General features: G+C 43.4%; 2 protein-coding genes across 2 annotated transcripts in view; both read right to left on the reverse strand.

The window, feature by feature from the left end:
- The window catches only part of LOC126301746 (keratin-associated protein 5-8-like), a 51,662-nt gene that overhangs the window by 22,374 nt on the left and 6,026 nt on the right, over positions 1 to 23,262 (reverse strand). Inside the window, exons 2-5 of the mRNA XM_049991717.1 lie at positions 18,154 to 18,615; positions 15,021 to 15,284; positions 4,735 to 5,097; positions 216 to 248 (exon numbers count right to left, since the gene is read on the reverse strand). The gene's annotated coding sequence lies outside the window, so the exon portion shown is untranslated. The remainder of the gene's footprint in view (positions 1 to 215; positions 249 to 4,734; positions 5,098 to 15,020; positions 15,285 to 18,153; positions 18,616 to 23,262) is intronic.
- Positions 4,417 to 22,174, reverse strand: LOC126301743 (keratin-associated protein 5-8-like). Its single transcript, XM_049991714.1, has 5 exons — positions 22,142 to 22,174; positions 16,769 to 17,675; positions 14,030 to 14,129; positions 12,082 to 12,147; positions 4,417 to 4,470 (listed from the first exon to the last, which is right to left on the reverse strand). The coding sequence occupies exons 1-4, from the start codon at positions 22,172 to 22,174 to the stop codon at positions 12,132 to 12,134; spliced, it is 1,056 nt and encodes a 351-aa protein (XP_049847671.1). The 3' UTR covers positions 4,417 to 4,470; positions 12,082 to 12,131.

Here is a 23,262-nt window from a genome sequence, read left to right on the forward strand (position 1 = left end):
CACTACACTGACACACACCTATTTGGGAAGAAGCACTACACTGACACACACCTATTTGGGAAGATGCACTACACTGACACACATCTATTTGGTCAGAAGCACTACACTGACACACACCTATTTGGGAAGAAGCACTATACTGACACACACCTATTTGGGAAGAAGCACTACACACACACACACCTATTTACAAGAAGCACTACACTGACACACACCTCTTTGGGAAGAAGCACCACACTGACACACACCTATTTGGGAAGAAGCACTACACTGACACACACCTATTTGGGAAGAAGCTCTACACTGTCACACACCTATTTGCGAAGAAGCACTACACGGACACACACTTATTTGGGAAGAAGGACTACACTGACAAACACCTATTTGGGAAGAAGCACTATACTGACACACACCTATTTGGGAAGAAGCACGACACAGACACACACCTATTTGGGAAGTAGCATTACACAGACACACACCTATTTGGGAAGTAGCACTACACAGACACACACCTATTTGGGAAGAAGCACTAAACTGACACACACCTATTTGGGAATAAGCACTACACTGACACACAGCTATTTGGGAAGAAGCACTACAGTGACACACACCTATTTGGGAAGAAGCACTACACTGACACACACCTATTTGGGAAGAAGCACTACACTGACACACACCTATTTGGGAAGAAGCACTACACTGACACACACCTATTTGGGAAGAAGCACTACACTGACACACACTTATTTGGGAAGAAGCACTACACTGACACACACTTACTTGGGAAGAAGCACTACACTGACACACACTTATTTGGGAAGAAGCACTACACAGACACACACCTATTTGGGAATAAGCACTACACAGACACACACCTATTTGGGAAGAAGCACTACACTGACACACACCTATTTGCGAATAAGCACTACACAGACACACACCTATTTGGGAAGAAGCACTACACAGACACACACTTATTTGGGAAGAAGCACTACACAGACACACACTTATTTGGGAAGAAGCACGACACAAACACACACCTATTTGGGAAGTAGCACTACTCAGACACACACCTATTTGGGAAGTAGCACTACACAGACACACACCTATTTGGGAAGAAGCACTACACAGACACACACCTATTTGGGAAGATGCACTACACAGACACACACCTATTTGGGAAGTAGCACTACACGGACACACGTTTATTTGTGAAGAAGCACTACACTGACACACACGTATTTGGGAAGAAGCACTACAGTGACACACACTTGCTTGGGAAGAAACACTACGCAGACACACACCTATTTGGGAAGAAGCACAACACAGACACACTCCTATTTGGGAAGAAGCACTACACAGACACACACTTATTTGGGAAGAAGCACTACACAGACACACACTTATTTGGGAAGAAGCACTACACTGACTCACACTTATTTGCGAAGAAGCACTACACTGACTCACACTTATTTGCGAAGAAGCTCGACACTTACACACACTTATTTGGGAAGAAGCACTACACTGACTCACACTTATTTGGGAAGAAGCACTACACTGACACACACTTATTTGGGAAGAAGCACTACACTGACACACACGTATTTGGGAAGAAGCACTATACTGACACACACTTACTTATGATGAAGCGCTACACTGACACACACCTATTAGGGAAGAACCACGACACTGTCACACACCTATTTGCGAAGAAGCTCCACACTTACACACACTTATTTGGGAAGAAGCACTACACCGACACACACTTATTTTGGAAGAAGCACTACACTGACACACACTTATTTGGGAAGAATCACTACACTGACTCACACTTATTTGGGAAAAAGAACTACACTGACTCATACTTATTTGCGAACAAGCTCGACACTTACACACACTTATTTGGGAAGAAGCACTACACTGACTTACACTTATTTGCAAAGAAGCTCGACATTTACACACACTTATTGGGAAGAAGCACTACACTGACACACACTTATTTGGGAAGAAGCACTACACGGACACACACTTATTTGGGAATAAGCACTACACAGACACACACCTATTTGGGAAGAAGCACTACACTGACACACACCTATTTGGGAAGAAGCACTACACTGACACACACCTATTTGGGAAGGAGCACTACACTGACACACACCTATTTGGGAATAAGCACTACACAGACACACACCTATTTGGGATGAAGCACTACACAGACACACACCTATTTGGGAAGAAGCACTACACTGACACACACCTATTTGGGAATAAGCACTACACAGACACACACCTATTTGGGAGGAAGCACTACACAGACACACACTTATTTGGGAAGAAGCACTACACTGACACACACTTATTTGGGAAGAAGCACTACACTGACACACACTTATTTGGGAAGATGCACGACACAGACACACACCTATTTGGGACGTAGCACTACACAGACACACGCCTATTTGGCAAGAAGCATTACATAGACACACACCTATTTGAATAGAAGCACTACACTGACACACACCTATTTGGTAAGAAGCACTACACTGACACACACCTATTTGGGAAGATGCACTACACTGACACATATCTATTTGGTCAGAAGCACTACACTGACACACACCTATTTGGGAAGAAGCACTACACTGACACACACCTATTTGGGAAGAAGCACTACACTGACACACACCTATTTGGGAAGAAGCACTACACTGACACACACCTATTTGGGAAGAAGCACTACACACACACACACCTATTTTAGAAGAAGCACTACACTGACACACACCTATTTGGGAAGAAGCACGACACTGACACACACCTATTTGGGAAGAAGCACTACACTGTCACACACCTATTTGGGAAGAAGCACTACACGGACACACACTTATTTGGGAAGAAGGACTACACTGACACACACCTATTTGGGAAGAAGCACTATACTGACACACACCTATTTGGGAAGAAGCACTACACTGACACACACTTATTTGTGAAGAAGCACAACACAGACACACACCTATTTGGGAAGTAGCATTACACAGACACACACCTATTTGGGAAGTAGCACTACACAGACACACACCTATTTGGGAAGAAGCACTACACTGACACACACCTATTTGGGAATAAGCACTACACTGACACACACGTATTTGGGAAGAAGCACTACAGTGACACACGCCTATTTCGGAAGAAGCACTACACTGACACACACCTATTTGGGAAGAAGCACTACACTGACACACACCTATTTGGGAAGAAGCACTACACTGACACACACCTATTTGGGAAAAAGCACTACACTGACACACACTTACATGAGAAGAAGCACTACATTGACACACACTTATTTGGGAAGAAGCACTACACAGACACACACCTATTTGGGAAGAAGCACTACACTGACACACACTTATTTGAGAAGAAGCACTACACTGACACACACGTATTTGGGAAGAAGCACTATACTGACACACACTTGCTTGGGAAGAAACACTACGCAGACACACACCTATTTGGGAAGAAGCACTACACAGACACACTCCTATTTGGGAAGAAGTACTACACAGACACACACTTATTTTGGAAGAAGCACTACACAGACACACACTAATTTGGGAAGAAGCACTACACTGACTCACACATATTTGCGAAGAAGCTCGACACTTACACACCCTTATTTGGGAAGAAGCACTACACTGACTCACACTTATTTGGGAAGAAGCACTACACTGAAACACACTTATTTGGTTAGAAGCACTACACTGACACACACGTATTTGGGAAGAAGCACTATACTGACACACACTTACTTAAGATGAAACGCTACACTGACACACACCTATTTGGGAAGAACCACGACACTGACACACACCTATTTGCAAAGAAGCTCCACACTTACACACACTTATTTGGGAAGAAGCACTACACCGACACACACTTATTTGGGAAGAAGCACGACACAGACACACACCTATTTGGGACGTAGCACTACACAGACCACGCCTATTTGGGAAGAAGCATTACATAGACACACACCTATTTGAATAGAAGCACTACACTGACACACACCTATTTGGGAAGGAGCACTACACTGACACACACCTATTTGGGAATAAGCACTACACAGACACACACCTATTTGGGAAGAAGCACTACACAGACACACAACTATTTGGGAAGAAGCACTACACTGACACACACCTATTTGGGAATAAGCATTACATAGACACACACCTATTTGGGAAGAAGCACTACATAGACACACACCTATTTGGGAAGAAGCACTACACAGACACACACTTATTTGGGAAGAAGCACTACACTGACACACACTTATTTGGGAAGAAGCACTACACAGACACACACCTATTTGGGAAGAAGCACTACACAGACACACACCTATTTGGGAAGAAGCACTACACTGACACACACCTATTTGGGAAGGAGCACTACACTGACACACACCTATTTGGTCAGAAGCACTACACTGACACACACCTATTTGGGAAGAAGCACTACACTGACACACACCTATTTGGGAAGAAGCACTACACACACACACACTTATTTTAGAAGAAGCACTACACTGACCCACACCTATTTGGGAAGAAGCACCACACTGACACACACCTATTTGGGAAGAAGCGCTACACTGACACACACCTATTTGGGAAGAATCACTACACTGACACACACCTATTTGGGAAGAAGCACTACACTGACACACACCTATTTGGGAAGAAGCACTACACTGACACACACCTATTTGGGAAGAAACACTACACTGACACACACCTATTTGGGAAGAAGCACTACACTGACACACACTTACTTGGGAAGAAGCACTACACTGACACACACTTATTTGGGAAGAAGCACTACACAGACACACACCTATTTGGGAATAAGCACTACACAGACACACACCTATTTGGGAAGAAGCACTACACTGACACACAACTATTTGGGAATAAGCACTACACAGACACACACCTATTTGGGAAGAAGCACTACACAGACACACACTTATTTGGGAAGAAGCACTACACTGACACACACTTATTTGGGAAGAAGCACGACACAGACACACACCTATTTGGGAAGTAGCACTACACAGACACACACCTATTTGGGAAGTAGCATTACACAGACACACACCTATTTGGGAAGAAGCACTACACAGACACACACCTATTTGGGAAGATGCACTACACAGACACACACCTATTTGGGAAGTAGCACTACACGGACACACATTTATTTGGGAAGAAGCACTACACTGACACACACGTATTTTGAAGAAGCACTACACTGACACACACTTGCTTGGGAAGAAACACTACACAGACACACACCTATTTGGGAAGAAGCACTACACAGACACACTCCTATTTGGGAAGAAGCACTACACAGACACACACTTATTTGGGAAGAAGCACTACACAGACACACACTTATTTGGGAAGAAGCACTACACTGACTCACACTTATTTGCGAAGAAGCTCGACACTTACACACACTTATTTGGGAAGAAGCACTACACTGACTCACACTTATTTGGGAAGAAGCACTACACTGACACACACTTATTTGGGAAGAAGCACTAGCCTGACACACGTATTTGGGAAGAAGCACTATACTGACACACACTTACTTATGATGAGTCGCTACACTGACACACACCTATTTGGGAAGAACCACGACACTGACACACACCTATTTGCGAAGAAGCTCCACACTTACACACACTTATTTGGGAAGAAGCACTACACCGACACACACTTATTTTGGAAGAAGCACTACACTGACACACACTTATTTGGGAAGAATCGCTACACTGACTCACACTTATTTGGGAAAAAGAACTACACTGACTCATACTTATTTGCGAACAAGCTCGACACTTACACACACTTATTTGGGAAGAAGCACTACACTGACTTACACTTATTTGCAAAGAAGCTCGACATTTACACACACTTATTGGGAAGAAGCACTACACTGACACACATCTATTTGGTCAGAAGCACTACACGGACACACACTTATTTGGAAATAAGCACTACACAGACACACACCTATTTGGGAAGAAGCACTACACAGACACACACCTATTTGGGAAGAAGCACTACACTGACACACACCTATATGGGAAGGAGCACTACACTGACACACACCTATTTGGGAATAAGCACTACACAGACACACACCTATTTGGGAAGAAGCACGACACAGACACACACCTATTTGGGACGTAGCACTACACAGACACACGCCTATTTGGGAAGAAGCATTACATAGACACACACCTATTTGAATAGAAGCACTACACTGACACACACCTATTTGGGAAGAAGCACTACACTGACACACACCTATTTGGGAAGATGCACTACACTGACACACATCTATTTGGTCAGAAGCACTACACTGACACACACCTATTTGGGAAGAAGCACTACACTGAGACACACCTATTTGGGAAGAAGCACTACACACACACACACTTATTTTAGAAGAAGCACTACACTGACACACACCTATTTGGGAAAAAGCACCACACTGACACACACCTATTTGGGAAGAAGCACTACACTGACACAAACCTATTTGGGAAGAAGCACTACACTGTCACACACCTATTTGGGAAGAAGCACTACACGGTCACACACTTATTTGGGAAGAAGGACTACACTGACAAACACCAATTTGGGAAGCAGCACTATACTGACACACACCTATTTGGGAAGAAGCACTACACTGACACACACTTATTTGGGAAGAAGAACTACACTGACACACACCTATTTGGGAAGAAGCACTACACTGACACACACCTATTTGGGAATAAGCACTACACAGACACACACCTATTTGGGAAGAAGCACTACACAGACACACACTTATTTGGGAAGAAGCACTACACTGACACACACTTATTTGGGAAGAAGCACTACACTGACACACACTTATTTGTTAAGAAGCATGACACGGACACACACTTATTTGGGAAGAAGCACTACACTGAAACACACGTATTTGGGAAGAAGCACTACACTGACACACACTTGTTTGGGAAGAAACACTACACAGACACACACCTATTTGGGAAGAAGCACTACACAGACACACTCCTATTTGGGAAGGAGCACTGCACAGACACACACTTATTTGGGAAGAAGCACTACACTGACACACACTTATTTGGGAAGAAGCACTACACTGACTCACACTTATTTGCGAAGAAGCTCGACACTTACACACACTTATTTGGGAAGAAGCACTACACTGACTCACACTTATTTGGGAAGAAGCACTACACTGACACACACTTATTTGGGAAGAAGCACTACACTGACACACACGTATTTGGGAAGAAGCACTATACTGACACACACTTACTTATGATGAAACACTACACTGACACATACCTATTTGGGAAGAACCACGACACTGACACACACCTATTTGCGAAGAAGCTCCACACTTACACACACTTATTTGGGAAGAAGCACTACACCGACACACACTTATTTTGGAAGAAGCACTACACTGACACACACTTATTTGTGAAGAATCACTACACTGACTCACACTTATTTGGGAAGAAGAACTACACTGACTCATACTTATTTGCGAAGAAGCTCGACACTTACACACACTTATTTGGGAAGAAGCACAACACAGACACACACCTATTTGGGAAGAAGCACTACACTGACACACATTTATTTGTGGAAGAAGCACTACACTGACACACACTTATTTGGGAAGAGGCACAACACTGACACACACCTATTTGGGAAGAAGCACTACACAGACACACACCCATTTGGGAAGAAGCACTACACAGACACACACCTATTTGGGAAGAAGCACTACACTGACACACACCTATTTGGGAATAAGCACTACACTGACACACGCCTATTTGGGAATAAGCACTACACTGACACACACCTGTTTGGGAAGAAGCACTACACTGACACACACCTATTTGGGAAGAAGCACTACACTGACGCACACCTATTTGGGAAGAAGCACTACACTGACACACAGCTATTTGAGAAGAAGCACTACACTGACACACACTTATTTGGGAAGAAGCACTACACGGACACACACTTATTTGGGAAGAAGGACTACACTGACACACACCTATTTGGCAAGAAGCACTACAATGACACACACCTATTTGGGAAGAAACATTTTACTGACACACACCTATTTGGGAAGAAGCACTACACTGACACACATATATTTGGGAAGAAGCACTACACTGACACACACTTATTTGGGAAGAAACACTACACTGACACACACTTATTTGGGGAGAAGCACTACACTGACACACAATTATTCTGGAAGAAGCACTACACTGACACACACTTATTTGGGAAGAAGCACGACACAGACACACACCTATTTGGGACGTAGCACTACACAGACACACGCCTATTTGGGAAGAAGCATTACATAGACACACACCTATTTGAATAGAAGCACTACACTGACACACACCTATTTGGGAAGAAGCACTACACTGACACACACGTATTTGGGAAGATGCACTACACTGACACACATCTATTTGGTCAGAAGCACTACACTGACACACACCTATTTGGGAAGAAGCACTACACTGACACACACCTATTTGGGAAGAAGCACTACACACACACACACTTATTTTAGAAGAAGCACTACACTGACCCACACCTATTTGGGAAGAAGCACCACACTGACACACACCTATTTGGGAAGAAGCGCTACACTGACACACACCTATTTGGGAAGAATCACTACACTGACACACACCTATTTGGGAAGAAGCACTACACTGACACACACCTATTTGGGAAGAAGCACTACACTGACACACACCTATTTGGGAAGAAGCACTACACTGACACACACCTATTTGGGAAGAAACACTACACTGACACACACCTATTTGGGAAGAAGCACTACACTGACACACACTTACTTGGGAAGAAGCACTACACTGACACACACCTATTTGGGAAGAAGCACTACACAGACACACACCTATTTGGGAATAAGCACTACACAGACACACACCTATTTGGGAAGAAGCACTACACTGACACACAACTATTTGGGAATAAGCACTACACAGACACACACCTATTTGGGAAGAAGCACTACACAGACACACACTTATTTGGGAAGAAGCACTACACTGACACACACTTATTTGGGAAGAAGCACGACACAGACACACACCTATTTGGGAAGTAGCACTACACAGACACACACCTATTTGGGAAGTAGCATTACACAGACACACACCTATTTGGGAAGAAGCACTACACAGACACACACCTATTTGGGAAGATGAACTACACAGACACACACCTATTTGGGAAGTAGCACTACACGGACACACATTTATTTGGGAAGAAGCACTACACTGACACACACGTATTTTGAAGAAGCACTACACTGACACACACTTGCTTGGGAAGAAACACTACACAGACACACACCTATTTGGGAAGAAGCACTACACAGACACACTCCTATTTGGGAAGAAGCACTACACAGACACACACTTATTTGGGAAGAAGCACTACACAGACACACACTTATTTGGGAAGAAGCACTACACTGACTCACACTTATTTGCGAAGAAGCTCGACACTTACACACACTTATTTGGGAAGAAGCACTACACTGACTCACACTTATTTGGGAAGAAGCACTACACTGACACACACTTATTTGGGAAGAAGCACTAGCCTGACACACGTATTTGGGAAGAAGCACTATACTGACACACACTTACTTATGATGAGTCGCTACACTGACACACACCTATTTGGGAAGAACCACGACACTGACACACACCTATTTGCGAAGAAGCTCCACACTTACACACACTTATTTGGGAAGAAGCACTACACCGACACACACTTATTTTGGAAGAAGCACTACACTGACACACACTTATTTGGGAAGAATCGCTACACTGTCTCACACTTATTTGGGAAAAAGAACTACACTGACTCATACTTATTTGCGAACAAGCTCGACACTTACACACACTTATTTGGGAAGAAGCACTACACTGACTTACACTTATTTGCAAAGAAGCTCGACATTTACACACACTTATTGGGAAGAAGCACTACACTGACACACATCTATTTGGTCAGAAGCACTACACGGACACACACTTATTTGGAAATAAGCACTACACAGACACACATCTATTTGGGAAGAAGCACTACACAGACACACACCTATTTGGGAAGAAGCACTACACTGACACACACCTATATGGGAAGGATCACTACACTGACACACACCTATTTGGGAATAAGCACTACACAGACACACACCTATTTGGGAAGAAGCACTACACAGACACACACCTATTTTGGAAGAAGCACTACACTGACACACACCTATTTGGGAATAAGCACTACACAGACACACACCTATTTGGGAAGAAGCACTACACAGACACACACTTATTTGGGAAGAAGCAATACACTGACACACACTTATTTGGGAAGAAGCACTACACTGACACACACTTATTTGGGAAGAAGCACGACACAGACACACACCTATTTGGGACGTAGCACTACACAGACACACGCCTATTTGGGAAGAAGCATTACATAGACACACACCTATTTGAATAGAAGCACTACACTGACACACACCTATTTGGGAAGAAGCACTACACTGACACACACCTATTTGGGAAGATGCACTACACAGACACACACCTATTTGGGAAGTAGCATTACACAGACACACACCTATTTGGGAAGAAGCACTACACAGACACACACCTATTTGGGAAGATGAACTACACAGACACACACCTATTTGGGAAGTAGCACTACACGGACACACATTTATTTGGGAAGAAGCACTACACTGACACACACGTATTTTGAAGAAGCACTACACTGACACACACTTGCTTGGGAAGAAACACTACACAGACACACACCTATTTGGGAAGATGCACTACACAGACACACACCTATTTGGGAAGTAGCATTACACAGACACACACCTATTTGGGAAGAAGCACTACACAGACACACACCTATTTGGGAAGATGAACTACACAGACACACACCTATTTGGGAAGTAGCACTACACGGACACACATTTATTTGGGAAGAAGCACTACACTGACACACACGTATTTTGAAGAAGCACTACACTGACACACACTTGCTTGGGAAGAAACACTACACAGACACACACCTATTTGGGAAGAAGCACTACACAGACACACTCCTATTTGGGAAGAAGCACTACACAGACACACACTTATTTGGGAAGAAGCACTACACAGACACACACTTATTTGGGAAGAAGCACTACACTGACTCACACTTATTTGCGAAGAAGCTCGACACTTACACACACTTATTTGGGAAGAAGCACTACACTGACTCACACTTATTTGGGAAGAAGCACTACACTGACACACACTTATTTGGGAAGAAGCACTAGCCTGACACACGTATTTGGGAAGAAGCACTATACTGACACACACTTACTTATGATGAGTCGCTACACTGACACACACCTATTTGGGAAGAACCACGACACTGACACACACCTATTTGCGAAGAAGCTCCACACTTACACACACTTATTTGGGAAGAAGCACTACACCGACACACACTTATTTTGGAAGAAGCACTACACTGACACACACTTATTTGGGAAGAATCGCTACACTGACTCACACTTATTTGGGAAAAAGAACTACACTGACTCATACTTTTTTGCGAACAATCTCGACACTTACACACACTTATTTGGGAAGAAGCACTACACTGACTTACACTTATTTGCAAAGAAGCTCGACATTTACACACACTTATTGGGAAGAAGCACTACACTGACACACATCTATTTGGTCAGAAGCACTACACGGACACACACTTATTTGGAAATAAGCACTACACAGACACACATCTATTTGGGAAGAAGCACTACACAGACACACACCTATTTGGGAAGAAGCACTACACTGACACACACCTATATGGGAAGGAGCACTACACTGACACACACCTATTTGGGAATAAGCACTACACAGACACACACCTATTTGGGAAGAAGCACTACACAGACACACACCTATTTTGGAAGAAGCACTACACTGACACACACCTATTTCGGAATAAGCACTACACAGACACACACCTATTTGGGAAGAAGCACTACACAGACACACACTTATTTGGGAAGAAGCAATACACTGACACACACTTATTTGGGAAGAAGCACTACACTGACACACACTTATTTGGGAAGAAGCACGACACAGACACACACCTATTTGGGACGTAGCACTACACAGACACACGCCTATTTGGGAAGAAGCATTACATAGACACACACCTATTTGAATAGAAGCACTACACTGACACACACCTATTTGGGAAGAAGCACTACACTGACACACACCTATTTGGGAAGATGCACTACACTGACACACATCTATTTGGTCAGAAGCACTACACTGACACACACCTATTTGGGAAGAAGCACTACACTGACACACACCTATTTGGGAAGAAGCACTACACACACACACACTTATTTTAGAAGAAGCACTACACTGACACACACCTATTTGGGAAAAAGCACCACACTGACACACACCTATTTGGGAAGAAGCACTACACTGACACAAACCTATTTGGGAAGAAGCACTACACTGTCACACACCTATTTGGGAAGAAGCACTACACGGTCACACACTTATTTGGGAAGAAGGACTACACTGACAAACACCTATTTGGGAAGCAGCACTATACTGACACACACCTATTTGGGAAGAAGCACTACACTGACACACACTTATTTGGGAAGAAGAACTACACTGACACACACCTATTTGGGAAGAAGCACTACACTGACACACACCTATTTGGGAATAACCACTACACAGACAGACACCTATTTGGGAAGAAGCACTACACAGACACACACTTATTTGGGAAGAAGCACTACACTGACACACACTTATTTGGGAAGAAGCACTACACTGACACACACTTATTTGTTAAGAAGCATGACACGGACACACACTTATTTGGGAAGAAGCACTACACTGAAACACACGTATTTGGGAAGAAGCACTACACTGACACACACTTGTTTGGGAAGAAACACTACACAGACACACACCTATTTGGGAAGAAGCACTACACAGACACACTCCTATTTGGGAAGAAGCACTGCACAGACACACACTTATTTGGGAAGAAGCACTACACTGACACACACTTATTTGGGAAGAAGCACTACACTGACTCACACTTATTTGCGAAGAAGCTCGACACTTACACACACTTATTTGGGAAGAAGCACTACACTGACTCACACTTATTTGGGAAGAAGCACTACACTGACACACACTTATTTGGGAAGAAGCACTACACTGACACACACGTATTTGGGTAGAAGCACTATACTGACACACACTTACTTATGATGAAACACTACACTGACACATACCTATTTGGGAAGAACCACGACACTGACACACACCTATTTGCGAAGAAGCTCCACACTTACACACACTTATTTGGGAAGAAGCACTACACCGACACACACTTATTTTGGAAGAAGCACTACACTGACACACACTTATTTGTGAAGAATCACTACACTGACTCACACTTATTTGGGAAGAAGAACTACACTGACTCATACTTATTTGCGAAGAAGCTCGACACTTACACACACTTATTTGGGAAGAAGCACAACACAGACACACACCTATTTGGGAAGAAGCACTACACTGACACACATTTATTTGTGGAAGAAGCACTACACTGACACACACTTATTTGGGAAGAGGCACAACACTGACACACACCTATTTGGGAAGAAGCACTACACAGACACACACCCATTTGGGAAGAAGCACTACACAGACACACACCTATTTGGGAAGAAGCACTACACTGACACACACCTATTTGGGAATAAGCACTACACAGACACACACCTATTTTGGGAAGATGCACTACACAGACACACACCTATTTGGGAAGTAGCACTACACGGACACACGTTTATTTGGGAAGAAGCACTACACTGACACACACCTATTTGGGAAGAAGCACTACACTGACACACACCTATTTGGGAAGGAGCACTACACTGACACACACCTATTTGGGAATAAGCACTACACAGACACACACCTATTTGGGAAGAAGCACTACACAGACACACACCTATTTGGGAAGAAGCACTACACTGACACACACCTATTTAGGAATAAGCACTACACAGACACACACCTATTTGGGAGGAAGCACTACACAGACACACACTTATTTGGGAAGAAGCACTACACTGACACACACTTATTTGGGAAGAAGCACTACACTGACACACACTTATTTGGGAAGATGCACGACACAGACACACACCTATTTGGGACGTAGCACTACACAGACACACGCCTATTTGGCAAGAAGCATTACATAGACACACACCTATTTGAATAGAAGCACTACACTGACACACACCTATTTGGGAAGATGCACTACACTGACACACATCTATTTGGTGAGAAGCACTACACTGACACACACCTATTTGGGAAGAAGCACTACACTGACACACACCTATTTGGGAAGAAGCACTACACTGACACACACCTATTTGGGAAGAAGCACTACACTGACACACACCTATTTGGGAAGAAGCACTACACACACACACACCTATTTTAGAAGAAGCACTACACTGACACACACCTATTTGGGAAGAAGCACGACACTGACACACACCTATTTGGGAAGAAGCACTACACTGTCACACACCTATTTGGGAAGAAGCACTACACGGACACACACTTATTTGGGAAGAAGGACTACACTGACACACACCTATTTGGGAAGAAGCACTGTACTGACACACACCTATTTGGGAAGAAGCACTACACTGACACACACTTATTTGGGAAGAAGCACAACACAGACACACACCTATTTGGGAAGTAGCATTACACAGACACACACCTATTTGGGAAGTAGCACTACACAGACACACACCTATTTGGGAAGAAGCACTACACTGACACACACCTATTTGGGAATAAGCACTACACTGACACACACGTATTTGGGAAGAAGCACTACAGTGACACACGCCTATTTCGGAAGAAGCACTACACTGACACACACCTATTTGGGAAGAAGCACTACACTGACACACACCTATTTGGGAAGAAGCACTACACTGACATACACCTATTTGGGAAGAAGCACTACACTGACACACACTTACATGAGAAGAAGCACTACATTGACACACACTTATTTGGGAAGAAGCACTACACAGACACACACCTATTTGGGAAGAAGCACTACACTGACACACACTTATTTGGGAAGAAGCACTACACTGACACACACGTATTTGGGAAGAAGCACTATACTGACACACACTTGCTTGGGAAGAAACACTACGCAGACACACAACTATTTGGGAAGAAGCACTACACAGACACACTCCTATTTGGGAAGAAGCACTACACAGACACACACTTATTTTGGAAGAAGCACTACACAGACACACACTAATTTGGGAAGAAGCACTACACTGACTCACACATATTTGCGAAGAAGCTCGACACTTACACACCCTTATTTGGGAAGAAGCACTACACTGACTCACACTTATTTGGGAAGAAGCACTACACTGAAACACACTTATTTGGTTAGAAGCACTACACTGACACACACGTATTTGGGAAGAAGCACTATACTGACACACACTTACTTAAGATGAAACGCTACACTGACACACACCTATTTGGGAAGAACCACGACACTGACACACACCTATTTGCGAAGAAGCTCCACACTTACACACACTTATTTGGGAAGAAGCACTACACCGACACACACTTATTTGGGAAGAAGCACGACACAGACACACACCTATTTGGGACGTAGCACTACACAGACCACACCTATTTGGGAAGAAGCATTACATAGACACAAACCTATTTGAATAGAAGCACTACACTGACACACACCTATTTGGGAAGGAGCACTACACTGACACACACCTATTTGGGAATAAGCACTACACAGACACACACCTATTTGGGAAGAAGCACTACACAGACACACAACTATTTGGGAAGAAGCACTACACTGACACACACCTATTTGGGAATAAGCATTACATAGACACACACCTATTTGGGAAGAAGCACTACATAGACACACACCTATTTGGGATGAAGCACTACACAGACACACACTTATTTGGGAAGAAGCACTACACTGACACACACTTATTTGGGAAGAAGCACTACACAGACACACACCTATTTGGGAAGAAGCACTACACAGACACACACCTATTTGGGAAGAAGCACTACACTGACACACACCTATTTGGGAAGGAGCACTACACTGACACACACCTATTTGGGAATAAGCACTACACAGACACACACCTATTTGGGAAGAAGCACTACACAGACACACACTTATTTGGGAAGAAGCACTACACTGACACACACTTATTTGGGAAGAAGCACTACACTGACACACACTTATTTGGGAAGAAGCACGACACAGACACACACCTATTTGGGACGTAGCACTACACAGACACACGCCTATTTGGGAAGAAGCATTACATAGACACACACCTATTTGAATAGAAGCACTACACTGACACACACCTATTTGGGAAGAAGCACTACACTGACACACACGTATTTGGGAAGATGCACTACACTGACACACACCTATTTGGGAAGAAGCACTACACTGACACACACCTATTTGGGAAGAAGCACTACACTGACACACACCTATTTGGGAAGAAGCACTACACTGACACACACCTATTTGGGAAGAAGCACTACACACACACACACTTATTTTAGAAGAAGCACTACACTGACCCACACCTATTTGGGAAGAAGCACCACACTGACACACACCTATTTGGGAAGAAGCGCTACACTGACACACACCTATTTGGGAAGAATCACTACACTGACACACACCTATTTGGGAAGAAGCACTACACTGACACACACCTATTTGGGAAGAAGCACTACACTGACACACACCTATTTGGGAAGAAACACTACACTGACACACACCTATTTGGGAAGAAGCACTACACTGACACACACTTACTTGGGAAGAAGCACTACACTGACACACACTTATTTGGGAAGAAGCACTACACAGACACACACCTATTTGGGAATAAGCACTACACAGACACACACCTATTTGGGAAGAAGCACTACACTGACACACAACTATTTGGGAATAAGCACTACACAGACACACACCTATTTGGGAAGAAGCACTACACAGACACACACTTATTTGGGAAGAAGCACTACACTGACACACACTTATTTGGGAAGAAGCACGACACAGACACACACCTATTTGGGAAGTAGCACTACACAGACACACACCTATTTGGGAAGTAGCATTACACAGACACACACCTATTTGGGAAGAAGCACTACACAGACACACACCTATTTGGGAAGATGCACTACACAGACACACACCTATTTGGGAAGTAGCACTACACGGACACACATTTATTTGGGAAGAAGCACTACACTGACACACACGTATTTTGAAGAAGCACTACACTGACACACACTTGCTTGGGAAGAAACACTACACAGACACACACCTATTTGGGAAGAAGCACTACACAGACACACTCCTATTTGGGAAGAAGCACTACACAGACACACACTTATTTGGGAAGAAGCACTACACAGACACACACTTATTTGGGAAGAAGCACTACACTGACTCACACTTATTTGCAAAGAAGCTCGACACTTACACACACTTATTTGGGAAGAAGCACTACACTGAATCACACTTATTTGGGAAGAAGCACTGCACTGACACACACTTATTTGGGAAGAAGCACTACACAGACACACACCTATTTGGGAAGAAGCACTACACTGACTCACACTTATTTGGGAAAAAGCACTACACAGACACACACCTATTTGGGAAGAAGCACTACACAGACACACACCTATTTGGGAAGAAGCACTACACTGACACACACCTATATGGGAAGGAGCACTACACTGACACACACCTATTTGGGAATAAGCACTACACAGACACACACCTATTTGGGAAGAAGCACTACACAGACACACACCTATTTTGGAAGAAGCACTACACTGACACACACCTATTTGGGAATAAGCACTACACAGACACACACCTATTTGGGAAGAAGCACTACACAGACACACACTTATTTGGGAAGAAGCAATACACTGACACACACTTATTTGGGAAGAAGCACTACACTGACACACACTTATTTGGGAAGAAGCACGACACAGACACACACCTATTTGGGACGTAGCACTACACAGACATACGCCTATTTGGGAAGAAGCATTACATAGACACACACCTATTTGAATAGAAGCACTACACTGACACACACCTATTTGGGAAGAAGCACTACACTGACACACACCTATTTGGGAAGATGCACTACACTGACACACATCTATTTGGTCAGAAGCACTACACTGACACACACCTATTTGGGAAGAAGCACTACACTGACACACACCTATTTGGGAAGAAGCACTACACACACACACACTTATTTTACAAGAAGCACTACACTGACACACACCTATTTGGGAAAAAGCACCACACTGACACACACCTATTTGGGAAGAAGCACTACACGGTCACACACTTATTTGGGAAGAAGGACTACACTGACAAACACCTATTTGGGAAGCAGCACTATACTGACACACACCTATTTGGGAAGAAGCACTACACTGACACACACTTATTTGGGAAGAAGAACTACACTGACACACACCTATTTGGGAAGAAGCACTACACTGACACACACTTATTTGTTAAGAAGCATGACACGGACACACACTTATTTGGGAAGAAGCACTACACTGAAACACACGTATTTGGGAAGAAGCACTACACTGACACACACTTGTTTGGGAAGAAACACTACACAGACACACACCTATTTGGGAAGAAGCACTACACAGACACACTCCTATTTGGGAAGAAGCACTGCACAGACACACACTTATTTGGGAAGAAGCACTACACTGACACACACTTATTTGGGAAGAAGCACTACACTGACTCACACTTATTTGCGAAGAAGATCGACACTTACACACACTTATTTGGGAAGAAGCACTACACTGACTCACACTTATTTGGGAAGAAGCACTACACTGACACACACTTATTTGGGAAGAAGCACTACACTGACACACACGTATTTGGGAAGAAGCACTATACTGACACACACTTACTTATGATGAAACACTACACTGACACATACCTATTTGGGAAGAACCACGACACTGACACACACCTATTTGCGAAGAAGCTCGACACTTACACACACTTATTTGGGAAGAAGCACAACACTGTCTTACAATTATTTGCAAAGAAGCTCGACATTTACACACACTTATTGGGAAGGAGCACTACACTGACACACACTTATTTGGGAAGAAGCACTACACTGACACACACTTATTTGGGATGAAGCGCTACACAGACACACACCGAATTGGGAAGAAGCACTACACAGACACACACCTATTTGGGAAGAAGCACTACACTGACACACACCTATTTGGGAAGAAGCACTACACAGACACACACTTATTTGGGAAGAAGCACTACACTGACACACACTTATTTGGGAAGAAGCACTACATAGACACACACCTATTTGGGTAGAAGCATTACATAGACACACACCTATTTGAAAAGAAGCACTACACTGACACACACCTATTTGGGAAGAAGCACTACACTGACTTACACTTATTTGCAAAGAAGCTCGACATTTACACACACTTATTGGGAATAAGCACTACACTGACACACACATATTTGGGATGAATCACTACACTGACACACACTTATTTGGGAAGCAGCGCTACACAGACACACACCTATTTGGGAAGACGCACTACACAGACACACACCTATTTGGGAAGAAACACTACACTGACACACACCTATTTGGGAAGAAGCACTACACAGACACACACTTATTTGGGAAGAAGCACTACTCTGACACACACCTATTTGGGAAGAAGCACTACACAGACACACACCTATTTGGGAAGAAGCATTACATAGACACACACCTATTTGAAAAGAAGCACTATACTGACACACACCTATTTGGGAATAAGCACTACACAGACACACACCTGTTTGGGAAGAAGCACAACACTGACACACACCTATTTGGGAATAAGCACTACACAGACACACACCTATTTGGGAAGAAGCACTACACAGACACACACTTATTTGGGAAGAAGCACTACACAGACACACACTTATTTGGGAAGAAGCACTACACTGACACACACTTATTTGGGAAGAAGCACGACACAGACACACACCTATTTGGGAAGTAGCACTACACAGACACACACCTATTTGGGAAGTAGCACTACACAGACACACACCTATTTGGTAAAAAGCACCACACAGACACACACCTATTTGGGAAGATGCACTACACAGACACACACCTATTTGGGAAGTAGCACTACACGGACACACATTTATTTGGGAAGAAGCACTACACTGACACACACGTATTTGGGAAGAAGCACTACACAGACACACACTTATTTGGGAAGAAGCACTACACTGACTCACACTTATTTGCGAAGAAGCTCGACACTTACACACACTTATTTGGGAAGAAGCACTACACTGACTCACACTTATTTGGGAAGAAGCACTACACTGACACACACTTATTTGGGAAGAAGCACTACACTGACACACACGTATTTGGGAAGAAGCACTATACTGACACACACTTACTTATGATGAAGCGCTACACTGACACACACCTATTTGGGAAGAACCACGACACTGACACACACCTATTTGCGAAGAAGCTCCACACTTAAACACACTTATTTGGGAAGAAGCACTACACCGACACACACTTATTTTGGAAGAAGCACTACACTGACACACACTTATTTGGGAAGAATCACTACACTGACTCACACTTATTTGGGAAGAAGAACTACACTGACTCATACTTATTTGCGAACAAGCTCGACACTTACACACACTTATTTGGGAAGAAGCACTACACTGACTTACACTTATTTGCAAAGAAGCTCGACATTTACACACACTTATTGGGAAGAAGCACTACACTGACACACACTTATTTGGGAAGAAGCACTACACGGACACACCCTTATTTGGGAATAAGCACTACACAGACACACACCTATTTGGGAAGAAGCACTACACAGACACACACCTATTTGGGAAGAAGCACTACACTGACACACACCTATTTGTGAAGGAGTACTACACTGACACACACCTATTTGGGAATAAGCACTACACAGACACACACCTATTTGGGAAGAAGCACTACACTGACACACACTTATTTGTTAAGAAGCATGACACGGACACACACTTATTTGGGAAGAAGCACTACACTGAAACACACGTATTTGGGAAGAAGCACTACACTGACACACACTTGTTTGGGAAGAAACACTACACAGACACACACCTATTTGGGAAGAAGCACTACACAGACACACTCCTATTTGGGAAGAAGCACTGCACAGACACACACTTATTTGGGAAGAAGCACTACACTGACAGACACTTATTTGGGAAGAAGCACTACACTGACTCACACTTATTTGCGAAGAAGCTCGACACTTACACACACTTATTTGGGAAGAAGCACTACACTGACTCACACTTATTTGGGAAGAAGCACTACACTGACACACACTTATTTGGGAAGAAGCACTACACTGACACACACGTATTTGGGAAGAAGCACTATACTGACACACACTTACTTATGATGAAACACTACACTGACACATACCTATTTGGGAAGAACCACGACACTGACACACACCTATTTGCGAAGAAGCTCCACACTTACACACACTTATTTGGGAAGAAGCACTACACCGACACACACTTATTTTGGAAGAAGCACTACACTGACACACACTTATTTGTGAAGAATCACTACACTGACTCACACTTATTTGGGAAGAAGGACTACACTGACTCATACTTATTTGCGAAGAAGCTCGACACTTACACACACTTATTTGGGAAGAAGCACAACACTGTCTTACAATTATTAGCAAAGAAGCTCGACATTTACACACACTTATTGGGAAGGAGCACTACACTGACACACACTTATTTGGGAAGAAGCACTACACTGACACACACTTATTTGGGATGAAGCGCTACACAGACACACACCTAATTGGGAAGAAGCACTACACAGACACACACCTATTTGGCAAGAAGCACTACACTGACACACACCTATTTGGGAAGAAGCACTACACAGACACACACTTATTTGGGAAGAAGCACTACACTGACACACACTTATTTGGGAAGAAGCACTACACAGACACACACCTATTTGGGTAGAAGCATTACATAGACACACACCTATTTGAAAAGAAGCACTACACTAACACACACCTATTTGGGAAGAAGCACTACACTGACTTACACTTATTTGCAAAGAAGCTCGACATTCCCACACACTTATTTGGAATAAGCACTACACTGACACACACATATTTGGGATGAATCACTACACTGACACACACTTATTTGGGAAGCAGCGCTACAAAGACACACACCTATTTGGGAAGACGCACTACACAGACACACACCTATATGGGAAGAAACACTACACTGACACACACCTATTTGGGAAGAAGCACTACACAGACACACACTTATTTGGGAAGAAGCACTACTCTGACACACACCTATTTGGGAAGAAGCACTACACAGACACACACCTATTTGGGAAGAAGCATTACATAGACACACACCTATTTGAAAAGAAGCACTACACTGACACACACCTATTTGGGAATAAGCACTACACTGACACACACCTATTTGGGAAGAAGCACAACACAGACACACACCTATTTGGGAATAAGCACTACACAGACACACACCTATTTGGGAAGAAGCACTACACAGACACACACTTATTTGGGAAGAAGCACTACACAGACACACACTTATTTTGGAAGAAGCACTACACTGACACACACTTATTTGGGAAGAATCACTACACTGACTCACACTTATTTGGGAAGAAGAACTACACTGACTCATA

This window comes from Schistocerca gregaria, unplaced genomic scaffold (assembly GCF_023897955.1).
Source record: "Schistocerca gregaria isolate iqSchGreg1 unplaced genomic scaffold, iqSchGreg1.2 ptg000097l, whole genome shotgun sequence".
Classification (NCBI taxonomy): Eukaryota; Metazoa; Arthropoda; class Insecta; order Orthoptera; family Acrididae; genus Schistocerca; species Schistocerca gregaria.